The sequence below is a fragment of the Lissotriton vulgaris genome, chromosome 8 (genome assembly GCF_964263255.1).
Source record: "Lissotriton vulgaris chromosome 8, aLisVul1.2, whole genome shotgun sequence".
NCBI lineage: Eukaryota > Metazoa > Chordata > Amphibia > Caudata > Salamandridae > Lissotriton > Lissotriton vulgaris.
Genome location: NC_141696.1, coordinates 523,715,461 through 523,727,762, shown reverse-complemented (window position 1 = coordinate 523,727,762; position 12,302 = coordinate 523,715,461). Strand labels below are relative to the sequence as shown.

At 46.4% G+C, this 12,302-nt stretch overlaps 1 protein-coding gene and 1 pseudogene across 1 annotated transcript; both read right to left on the bottom strand.

The window, feature by feature from the left end:
* Window positions 1-124: 124 nt before the first annotated feature.
* On the bottom strand, window positions 125-3,549 carry LOC147697248 (uncharacterized). Its single transcript, XM_086933317.1, has one exon. It carries the CDS (start codon window positions 3,547-3,549, stop codon window positions 934-936), a length of 2,616 nt encoding a protein of 871 aa, XP_086789443.1. The 3' UTR covers window positions 125-933.
* A 1,225-nt stretch (window positions 3,550-4,774) lies between these two features.
* LOC147697247 (uncharacterized) lies at window positions 4,775-5,749 on the bottom strand (annotated as a pseudogene).
* Between the last annotated feature and the right edge of the window lie 6,553 nt (window positions 5,750-12,302).

Here is a 12,302-nt window from a genome sequence, read left to right as displayed (position 1 = left end):
GTCCTAAGACCACAGTATACATGCTTAAATGTAGAGAACAAGTTAAAAAGTACATATGCAGATATAAAATGTCTTTATCTAAAAAGCAGTTTAAAACATAACATAAGTAAAATATTTACATGCACAAAAGTATGAACATTTGATCAAGGGCCCTTGGAGACAACTCTCGGTCTGAATACCTACAAACAGACGAGGAGTTGCCCGCTGATGTTCTTGCGGGGCTCCTTCTTATACTGTCTAAAACCCGTGAGACGATAATTACGTCATCCCACGCCACCACGTATCACATACCCGTCCATTGTCCATTGTCCATTTACTGGACTGCTCTCTACCTTTCCCACCCATAGGGTTAGGTATGGCCTTTTTCCTGTAATTGTGGTACATACTTCAGTCTAGACTGAGACCTGCCATTTGACTGGAAGTTTAAGAATAAACTATCAATAGACGACAGAAATGTGTTAGTATTTCTTTCTAGGGGTCCTATTCATGTGTCAGTCAGGCAGTCTGCGATATTATTTCGCCACCCTTAGCCTCAGTTTATCGGATATCTGGCTTGACGTAGCTGTGGTGGGAACTTCCCTTATTCTATTCATGCCTTAGGTGGGGGACGTGGGGTATGTTGCAAGATGTATAGAGGAACTTGACTTCTGCTGTTTGTGAGAAATATACAATGAGGTGGGGCCTGGTAGGGGTGCGGGTCCTTGCAGGCAAGAGCAGCTGGGTGAATCTTGGGTCAGACTTGCTTTCTGCTTCTGTTTAAGCTAAGAGAAAATGGCAGTGCCCAGGGCAATGTAACTGAGGCCTGTAACCTCTAAACAGCAGGGCCTACACAGGGGTTATGTTGTGCAGGTGACAGGTGTGTCCCTGGATAGCTGTGCAGGTAAAAATTCTTACTCCAACATTCCCCCCTCAAGTTCGAAATCTCGAACTTAATCAAACATCTTTAAACACCATTCGAACTGCATACTTAGCTGGAGATGGGGGAAGAGGCCAGGGCGAGTCGCAAAGAGGCTGTTCCTCTGAATCTTTGTCCTGCACTTTTCCTGAATCTGCATCTGTCTTCCCTAAGTTATCACACATTGTCTCATAGGGACGCGTCAAGTCCCCCTGTGATGAACGTGGTGGGACTCTATGCACCTGGGCCTGATATTGACTAATTACAGGAATGTCTGGCAATGGGCGGGAGTCAGGAATGGTCAACTCCACTATGCTCATCATTGTCGTCTCTCCATCATCTCCCTTAGTCCTACGAATTCCAGTATATGAACCTGAGCCTGCATAATTCATCCCTATCATTTTAGAACTAAATTTCTTTACACAGTATATCAGTACCTGTGATCCAAAACACAACAATAACAGTACACAGAAAATTGGCATTAATAATTTAAGCACTGCAGACAGCCATGAAGGCATCCAGTCCAAATTGAACCAGCCATTTAAGAGATCTGCTTCAGCACCTCCTTCCTCATGCATCTCTTTCCCCAAGTTGTCCAAATCCTCGATGGCCTTCGTGAGTGTTCCGTTGTCAGCGTCGTTCGCTAAAATAAACGTGCAGCAGGATTTTCCCACCTTGGCGCACACACCACCATTCATTGCTGTTAGCTGGTCTAGAACATATCTGTGCTCTAGAACCATAAGTCGTAGAGGTCGAAGTTCTTCTTTCACGGCGTTGAACCCATCCCGGGTGTTGTTGATAAGCTGCATTAGTTCATATCTGGTCACTTGCAGCCAGCGAGCATTGGCTTTAGTCTGGAACATGGGGATAACTCCCCCAAAGAAAAGTTCGGCATCATTGAAGAGTCTGTAATCCTGAGGTATTTTCTGAAAAGGGCCATCTGAGAAGTATTTCATTATTTCTCTCTTCCCATGATGAAGCAGGGTAACGTCATCTGCCATTGGGTGTGTGTGGATGTGGGAAATGTTCGCTGCAGGGACAACAAGATGTAGTTCATGCATTGTCACAATGGAACATAGTCCTTGCCAGTGGGGGGGCAGCTGCAGGTAGATGTGATCACCGCATGCCCAGTAGATGTCCATGAGACTAGAGGTACCGTGCTGGAGGTCAAAATTAAACACTGTGTGACTGCAATTTGTGTTTCGGCCCACAGGCACTGTTCCGGTACCTAGGAAGCAAAGGAGAGGAGACTTAAGTTTGTATGCTCTTTTAGGTTTGTACTTTGTACCCTCATTGAGAGTATATCTTCTAGTTTCCTGTGCCCATATCTCAGCACATTCCCTCCCAATAGTCTCATTTGTATAATGCTTATGCTCCTGACCTTCAACCGGGCTACCTAAGGATGCTGCCTTGCATATTAAATCATGTGGCCCATTCCATCTGTTATTAAAATATATATTGGCCCTCAGGCGCAGAATGGGTCTCCACTGACAAGGGCATGCGTTATGGGTATGGTTAGTCTGTTGGGATTCGGGTGAGTGGCATTTTGATGGGGGTGTTGGGAAGGTGAAGTATCCTAATTTTCTAAACTGATATTCCCAGACCTGTATCATATTGGCAGGTACTCCCATCTCATGGTAAACTTCCATTCTTCTCTCAAATTCTACTGGGTCAGAAACAACAGTGAACGTAACATACTTGTTGTCCCAGTCTGAGACGTTCACAAATGCTGTATTAATTTTTGCTGACTGGAGCTGTATCTGACCATGTATGCGGCAAAGGAACAGGTGTAGGAGACATTTGGCAGTGGCCGGTGGAATCTCTTTGGGAATGAGCAATTTGTCTGCACCTACAGCATGTGGAATGTATGAGCACACAAAGCAGGAATCATTCGTGGCTTTCCTCCCCACCTCCCTCATGTCTCTGTACCACATATTATCTAACAATGCATTATGGGTACCATCATTCTGTACTGACATACCAGGGCGCTGGGAGAAAAAATCAGGCATAGAGTGTTGTTCGAATGTGTACACAACTGTGTCCTGGAGATCACTAACCCAGTTTGATATTTGTTCTGTGTCTTTCTCCTTACGTTGTGTGCGAGGGGTATATCTCCTTGGTGTTTTATTGCGACCCATTTTATACCTGACACTCCTTTTATGCTGACAGAAACGTCTAGGGACACCTTTCCCAGGGGCATTCACAGTGATATCAAGTACCCTGTCCCACTCGGTGTGGTCTACAGAGGGTGTGGAAGGTGTCGTGGGTACAGGGGTGGTGCAGCCATTGCTGGTGTATTCCTCATCTAGTATGTTACCAGGACTTGTTTTAGGCATGTGATATCCTATTGAGATGGTAGGCCTAACTTGGCTTGATATAGCCTTCTCTCTCTCTGCTTGTAATGCAAGCCAATGTAATATAGCCATTGAAGCAACGAACATAACAAATAATATAAGAGTTATTGTACATATCTTTTTAACTGAAATCTTGGTAAGAGGCGTTGGTCTGTTACTGTCTCTTATTCCATAGACCCTCATTCGATCTCCATATTCACGGTCTTGGATAGTCATAGGAAATAAGATGCCCTCCTTCCTGTTGAAGTTCAAGTCTCTGTTGGTGCCGGGTGGATCCTCACGGGGTTCAGATGAACCCATGCTTTGCGTTCGGCAATTCGGACCGCAGTGGGTGAAGAGTCAATGACCAGGTATGGTCCCTCGTACTTAGGGTCTCTCCACTTCCGTACTTGCTTCTTTATGAAGATCTGTGTTCCAGGGCGGATAGGCAAAAGTTCATCGGAAATTGTGCCGTCCTTTTTCTTTGTCTTGGATGTCTGAATGGAAAGAAACCTAGCAGCACGGGTTAGGGCACACAAATAATCAAATAATTCAGCTTTCACAATCTCAGAAGACGTTTCATTGTCTACTTTAGGTCTGGTGGAAGGAACAACCATATTCATTGATCTGCCAGTGACAAGCTGGTGAGGTGTGAGGTGATGATCAGAGCTAGGGCTGTTCCTGAGTGCAAACAAAGCAATTGGGAGGCAATAGAGCCATTTCTTTCCAATAGTGGCACTTATTTTGCTGATCTTGGCTTTGAGCAATCCGTTGAGGCGCTCACAAATACCATTGCTCTGTGGGTGATAGGCTGAAGTAAGTTTATGTTTTAGTCCTAACATGGTGGCTATCGTCTCAAAGATGGAGTTTGAAAAATGCCCGCCATTGTCACTGCGGATAGATTCTGGTAATCCCCAGCGACATATGACCTCACGAAGTAGGAAGGTAGCTGCGGCCTTAGCGTCACAATGGACACATGGTCCAGCCTCAATCCATCGTGAGAAGGGACATACTACCACGACGAGGTATCGGTAGTTGTTACATCTGTCAAGCATGTCCACATAGTCAATGTGGAGTTCCCTGAAGGGACCCTTAGGCCTTGGTATTGTTGAAGCAACTGTTTTCATAGCTGGGTTGGGTGAATACTGCTGACAGATAAGGCACTGATGGACAAAGAGTTGTATCTGCTCATGTGCATTGGGGATGAACCATTCTGCCTGCAAGTTAGAGGACATGATATCACGAGGGACATGTGTAGGAAGGTGCAGCTGGGTAAGTGCTATTTGCAAAAGAGCCTGTGGCATGACAGGCTTCCCCGTCATTGTCTGTCTGTAAATAAAATCTGAGGCATCCTGTTGTACTCCCCTCTTCTTCCATAACTCTTTTTCTTCAGCTTGGGCACTTTCTTGTATCTCTCTGAGGTGCAACTGTGCAATGATGTCAAACTGCTGTGTGTCATCAATTGTATATGGAAGTGTTGGGTCGGGTGTATCTGGGAGTGGTGACTTACTGGTGTCCTCATCTGTGTTTTGCATATCTTCCTGCGCTATTGGGGGTGTATTTTTGGCAAGCAAGATGGGGGTGCAGTCAGTCTGTGTCGGGGATGGTTGTTGTGTACAACTTTGGCCTTTTGCTGCTGCTTTAGCAGCCCAATCAGCCATTGCATTTCCTCTGGAAACAAAGTCTTGGCCGTTCGTGTGTGCTGCACATTTCACTACTGCTACTTCTGCTGGCAGTGTCAAGGAGTCAATTAGTTCTGCAAGTAACTGTTTGTGCATTACAGGCGTGCCATCTGTTTTAAGAAACCCGCGCCTTTTCCATCTCAATATGCTGGAATGCGTTGTTGTGGTGACATATGCTGAATCAGAGTACACAGTAATTCTTTCATTAGCTCCATGCTTCAAGGCGGCTATTAATGCCACCAACTCAGCTGCCTGGGCTGAGTAATGGGGTGGTAATGTGATCTGCTGTACAATGTCCAGAGTGTCTGAGGAGTTATTCTGTTGTGCTCTGACTACAGCTGCCCCTGTATGCCTGATCCCTGTCTCTTGATCAATCGTAGAAGAACCATCAACAAAGTAAATTACACTGTCTGGTAATGGGTCTTCCTTTGCTGTGCCTGACTCATCTGGGCAGTATGTGGCACAATCATGGGTGTCATCGTCAGCTGTCGCAATCGGATGTGCAAAGAACGTGGCTGGATTCACAGTGTGGCATTTTACAACCTTCAATGAAGGCAATGACAGTATGACTTCATATCCTGATACTCTCTGTGTGGTAAGAGTTGTTTTAGCTTTCTGTATTATTGCAAAGACAGCATGCTCAGTGTACAGCGTCAGAGGGGAGCCCATGACTATGGGGGTGCTTTTCTCAACGGCAAATGCTGCTGTTGAAAGAGCCTGTTCGCAAGGATAGTGGCCTTTCATCACTGAGTCTAACATGCCACTGAAGTATGCAATTGGTTTGGGACCCAAGGGGTATTTCTGGGTGAGGACTGCTGTCATGACCTGTCCATTACAATGTGTGAACAGATAGAATTCCTTTGTATAATCAGGAGATCCCAACACTGGTGCATTTGTAATCTCATCTTTTAATTTTACAAAGGCTGATGTCATTTCAGGTGTCCAGTCAATCTTGTTATGCCTGTCCTTAGCCATTTTGACAGCTTTCAAGAGTGGTCCAGTTATAGTAGCATAATCAAAGATCCACTGTCTGACATAGTTCACTAGTCCCAGGAACTTTTGCATGTCCTTAACTGTCTGTGGTTCTGGAGTATTCCTTATTGCTTCTACTCTTCCTGGTGTAACTCTTCTTCCTGATGCTGAAATCAGTTGACCTAAATACTGTACTTCTTCCTGACAGTATTGTAGTTTTTGCTTGTCTACTTTGTATCCTCTATGTGCTAATGTTGTAAGCAGAGCAATTGTATCTTTTCTGCACTCTTGCTCTGTCGCACTGCAGAGGAGTATGTCATCGACATATTGCAGCAAGGTGCTGTCACATTGGAAATTTGATAAGTCATCCTTGACAACTCTGTTAAACACACTGGGGGACTCACAATAGCCTTGAGGGAGCCTTTTGTACGAAAATTGCCTATGTCTGAATGAAAATGCGAATAGGTACTGGCTTTCAGGATGCAGTGGGACACTGAAAAAAGCATTTTTCAGGTCAATGACGGAAAAGTACTTTGCATTTTGTGGGATGTTAGTAAGGATCACTGAAGGGTCAGGGACGATGGGAAACTCAGGTATCACTATGCTGTTAATCGAGCGAAGATCATGTACTAGCCTCCATTGATTTGTTTGTTGCTTCCTCACAGGAAAAAGACAGGTGTTGCAAGGTGAGATACAAGGATATATCACACCTTGATCCAGTAATGCTTGAATTGTTGGGGCTATTCCTTCTTCGGCTTCTTTGGACAAAGGGTACTGGCGCACTCTGGGAAGAATGGCGTCAGGTTTCAGCGTCACTTTGAATGGTTCTGCTGATCGAATGAGCCCCACATCATTGGGACCTGTAGTCCAAAGGATGTTGGGCACCTGAGCTAGGTCTGAGTCACGTGCTGTATCAATTACTGTGGGTTGTGTTGGTGTTCTGATTTCAACTGTCACTGACACGGGGACTGGAATCTGGTATACAATGTCTTCTCTATCACCAAATAATTCCTGATCTGTAATGTCTCTTACCCGATGTCCAGGCTCAATAAAAATGACACAGGCCCATGACTGGCCATAGTCATCACATGCTATAAAGACACCATATGTTGGTGTCATGTTAAAGCATTGTATTCCTAGGATCATATTTTTGTCTGGGCCTGGCATGTCCTGTAATTGAGGACGGAAAAGAAATTCTTTGGGTAGCTGTACAGTGCGCCCCGCCATCTCTGGTGAGTTGGCAATGACCATTTGCACAGCTGTGAAGAATGCTAGTTCATCCACTGGGCGAGCTCTAATTTGGTCTCTCATGGAAGAGTCCACAGTGACAGCCATCATTCTTGTCAGTGATGTGCCAGGGATGGAGCAAGTCATTGTGCCTTTTTCATCAAAATGAATTGTCATGTTTAATTTGGCCATAAGATCACGGCCCAATAAATTTACGGGGGATTCTGTCGAGTAAAGCAGTCGTTGCTGAATGCTTTTGCCTCCTATTTTCATTGGTACTGGCTTGGTGAAAGGGACCCTTGTAATTGCCCCAGAGAAACCCTGTGTGTCTACACTTTGATTGGAAATAGGCAGTGCTCCCTCTGTTATACAGGAAAATGTTGCACCTGTGTCAATCAGAAATTTATACGTTTTGTTGTTGATCGTGACATACACAACTGGGTCCTCTCTAATATTTGTGAGGCACGACAACAAGGGACACACTAGGGTCTTCTGTGGGCTATCCTAGCTGGTGTACCTTCCAGCCTGATGTTGCTGGATAGTACCCTGCAGAACCGGATTGGCGGGCTGCAGTACTGTGGCTCCCTGAGGTACAAGAACCTGTGTCTGTGGCACCATTTGGTACACAGGCCCCTGTTGTTGAACCAGTTGTGGCTGTATCTGTTGGACTGGTGTCTGTAATTGTACTTGCTGCAACATTGGCTGTTGCTGTCCTGCAGACGGGTAGGTGTACACTACGTTGGGCTGCAGTGGCTGTGTCTGCTGCTGAACGTATTGCACTGGTACCTGGACTTGCTGTGGTTGGCCTCTGCCTGCTAATTCTTCATACATTTTAGTGCGGCATTCCCTTATCATGTGTCCTGGTCGCTGACAGTGGTAGCACAGTGGGGGTCCTGGCTGCTGTGTGGGTCTTTGATAGCCCATCCCCCTACCTCTTCCTCGCATTCCTGATGACCTTGTTTGTCTGTTATCATAATACTGTTGTTGCCTCTGATTGTTTCTGGGGTGCTGTGCCTGTGTCTGCTGGACTGCTGCCTGCGTGTCTCCTTGTAATGCGCTCTGGGCATTTTGTGGAAATTGGGTGACAGTAGTCATTTGACTCACTGGTGTGGCTACCATTATTGTGTCCACAGCCTCCTTTTTCTTTAATTTCTGTTGCACCAACTTAGCTGCCGCATTTTCAATTGCCACCTGCCTCTTCTTCTCCTGCTCTTGCTCCTTTTTACAGTAGTGAATGATGTGGTGTTGTATTTCTGCCCATGGTTTGCATTCCATTGCTACTATTCCATCTAATTTTTCTTGCACAGCAGTTGGCAGTCCCTTCTTAATTGTATGGTAGAAGAACCTACAATTACCTCCTGTTATATCCCATTTCTCTCCTAACTCCTGCTGCCACTTTTCCTTCATTCTAGTAATGTACTGTGCAGGATCTTCATTGCTTTGCATGTCTGAGACATTAGGGACCCGATATCTGGGATATCAGGGAATTTTCTACGCAGCTCACTCCACAGGGCAGACCTTATTGTATTAAAAGGATTGCCATCCAATTCCAAATTTGTGATGGAAAGTCTGTGGTCAATGCGTGTGAACATTTCCTCTGCATCCTCTCCAATCAGGGAAACAAGCAGACTTTTCACATCTCCAGCAGCCAATGGCACCCCTGCAGTGTTTTTCTCAAAGGCTTGTATCCACTTCCCAGCACCCTCTGTGAGGGGCGGAAGTTGCTTTTTTAAATTGTCCTTGTCCATAAGGGACCAAGGGGTGTAGATGGGACGGTCCTCGATATTTTTATATAGCAGTGGCAGCTGGCGCAGCACCCCTCTTGGCCTTGTGCTGTCATACCTGCGTGCGTATTTCTGCCATATTCTCAAGCCTCTGCGCATGTAATTGTAATCCCAGTCTTCATGTCCCTCCCCCCTCAAGATACAGTCTTCAGCTGTTGCCATGTCCTCAGGGTGGAAAGACCCTTCTCGAGGCCACACCATCATTTGGGGATCTTTACTTTCTGTCCATTCTGCCAAGTCATCTGTGAATTTGTCGGCATAATAGTTACTCCCTTCTCCTAGCACCACTATCTCATATGGTGTCAGATCTTCAGGTGACACCCGTCCTGGCCTACTAACGGCCATCTTGTACAGTGCTCCAGATCTGGTGGTGCGCAGGCGTGCTTTACCTGTTACATCATATTCTTCTGGGATGTCGTCAGGTCTCCCATGGTTACCTAACACCGCGAGATTCTCTACCTCTGTCCTTCTTTGCCTGTACCTCCTTTCTGCCCGTTCAAGCACATTGGACAGTCCTAAGTTATCAATGTCTACCTCTCTGAGTTGGGCCCTGCGTGGTGCGGCTACAGGAGGTGATGCCTGGCGCACAGGTGTCTGTGGTAGTGACCTCTGGGGGTTGTAGTTAGGGAATGCGCGAGGGGCTTGTGTTATGTTAGCTGCTGTGTTGCTCTGTGGTGGGGCCTCACCCTGGGCCTCATAGTCTAATTGTATCCATGGCCTTTGCTGTGGCCTTGTTGTTAGGATCCCACCACTGTGTTGCCTTGCATCATTTGCACCTCTTGCCAATTCATTGAGTGTCGGTGGTTGTTGCCTTTCACTCAGCTGGCCCAACCCACCCATCAGTTCTGTCATTCTTTCAATTTTTCTATCATTTCGTAAGGGCCTTTGCTGATAAGTTAGTGCACTGTCAGTGGCGTTTCCTAAGCAATGCTCGAGTGGCATGTCCCCAACTGTTCTACCTGCTTCATGGTATAAGTCCTGTTCTGTCCTCCACCTAACAATATCTCTTTCATTCATTATGCCAGGGATACGTTGTTCGCCATCCCTGTTCTCTTCAAGAAACTGTATCTGGCGCTCTTCCTGTCTATTGGGACTAGTATTAAGGGGTCGCCACTCCTCTTGGAGTGTTTGTGCTTCGCTATTCTGCTGAATGGGGGTCAGAAACGGGCCATAATGTCTAATTCTGGCCTCAGATGTGCTGTGTTCCCTTCTAATGGACATCGGGGCTGGGCCGTGAGGTCTGGGGAGAGGCATGTGAGAGCTGTGCTGTGAACCACCTGAGATCCTATCACTCTCTCCATCTTCATCTAGCTGGGGGCCTGGGGTACTGGATGCAGGAGTCATCTTTATAGTAAACTGTGCATCAATCTGTCCTGCAATCTGACCTGATGTTCCAGATGTGGCACCCTGCATCACTTGGACTTGGGGTCTCAGCGGTTGGTGCATTTGCGCACTATCTTGTCTACTTCCTTGCAGACCATTTAAAAAGTCTGGGGAGAGGGCATCACGGTCTGGGACAGAGATATCTTCATAGCCTACGGCTGCCCTATCATTTGTAGTTTGTTCTAGGTCTGTTTTAAGAACCAGTTCGGGATAAATTCGAGATTCAGAGTAGGCAGGTGGGGGTGCTGTGGGCGTTTCGGGTGTTTGGGCTGTGGGTGCTTGGGCTGTGGGTTCTTGGGCTGTGGGTGCTTGGGCTGTGGGTTCTTGGGCTGTGGGTGCTTCAGGTGTTCGGGTACTTGTGTCATTTTCCCTAAAGACAGCCCACATAGCGAGGGTGTCCTTACGCTTTTTGAGTCTATTACCAGAGTATTTACCTTCCAAGAAAGTTCTCGCATGGTCTAGCACTATTTTGTCAAAAGTCCCTTCTCTGGGCCAGGAATGTGGCGCATTTCGTGTAAGTTCATGCAATTCATTACAATGTTTTTTAATGCGCTTTTCCTGGTCTGTAAAGTTTTTTATCACGTGTTCCAGGGGCGTTGTCATTGTTACTCAGCGTGGGGTGGGAAAGTGATAAAAGGTGTACCTCCACTGGGGGCTAAAGTCAGAGTCACCGTCTGTAAATCTGTTGTGTCTATTCCCAGAGTAGATATTAGTGCCAATATAACTGTACCCACTAGGGGTGGGACCTGGGCTGAGGATACTGAAGGATCCTCAGTAATGGTAGTAACGCGCCCGTTCTCTAAATGTATTGTGATGTCAAATCTATTATTTTGTGCGGGCTGTTTGTTCATATCCTAGAGTTATCTTGGGGGGCGGGCAAGTGGTGGCGGAGAAGTCTGACAACTGTGCTCACTGCTTACTATGCGATTTTGTAAATATGCCCACAATAAAGGGCAATGTGTTGTGAAGGGGAGTCTCTGCAGTTGCTCAACAATGCTGGGTGAAGGCTGCTGCCCCAGCTGCACGTGCAGCTCTTGGGCGTGTTGCTCACAGGCCAGGGGCAAGTCGGGAATGGACAGTCCCTGTAGGAGCAATGTGTAGAATTCGCAGTCTGATGAGGTACGGAAAACGTGTGGGTCTTCCTGTCTTCCCTGGCAGCTTGTGCTCAGGGACGATGAGGTCACCAAGGGCGGGACGGTGAGGTCAATAGTTCTGCAACTCACTAAACTCTCCACTGAATGACTTAATTCTATAGAGTTTTCCTCAACAGTATGTGGTACTGGTGGGGACACTTGTGACACTTGCAAGGGTATGTGTGGTGTCTCTACCAATGAAGTGGAATTCTGTGACACTTCACGCACGAGTTGACTATTGTCAACGAGGGGTGTCTGAGTCTGCACTGGGAGGCACAGGCGCGTCAGATGTAGTGTAGATATTTTTATCTCTGTGCCTTGCGTGAGTGGGAGTCCCAGCAGTGTCCACGCCTTAGCTACCAAGGGGATCTGGCGTCTGTCAAGTTTAGTTATAGTTCGCGCGTCAGTGTTCTGTATTGCCACTATCTTATCGTCCAATATGTGCAGGACCACCTCAATCTGATTCTGCCCACTTTGGCTCATCTGTACTTCTTTTGTTTATATGTGTATATATGTATTCGAAACAGGCTGACCTTCTGTCAGTTGTTTTCGGGGTCGGGCAGTTTACCACAAGCACAATGCTTCTATAATGACTGGATACCTCTTATACTCATGTATCCTATTCCTAACGTGGAATGCAGCTAAAAAAGAAACATTTCTTATTTTTTTTCTAAACGATCTGTAGTCTAAAAATAACGCAGAGCAATTCCCTGAGACTTCCCTTGTGAAGCCTGCAGTTGCTTGTAGAGGGAAGGGGAAATCCTGAATGCCAGAAGTGCACGCAGTTTAATAGCAGCAAGAAAAAAAGGAAAACAATAAATATGTATATATGTGACAACCGTGGGGCTCGAAATGCCGTAGCTTATAGACTCTCTTCAGTTAGTCAGTGGCAG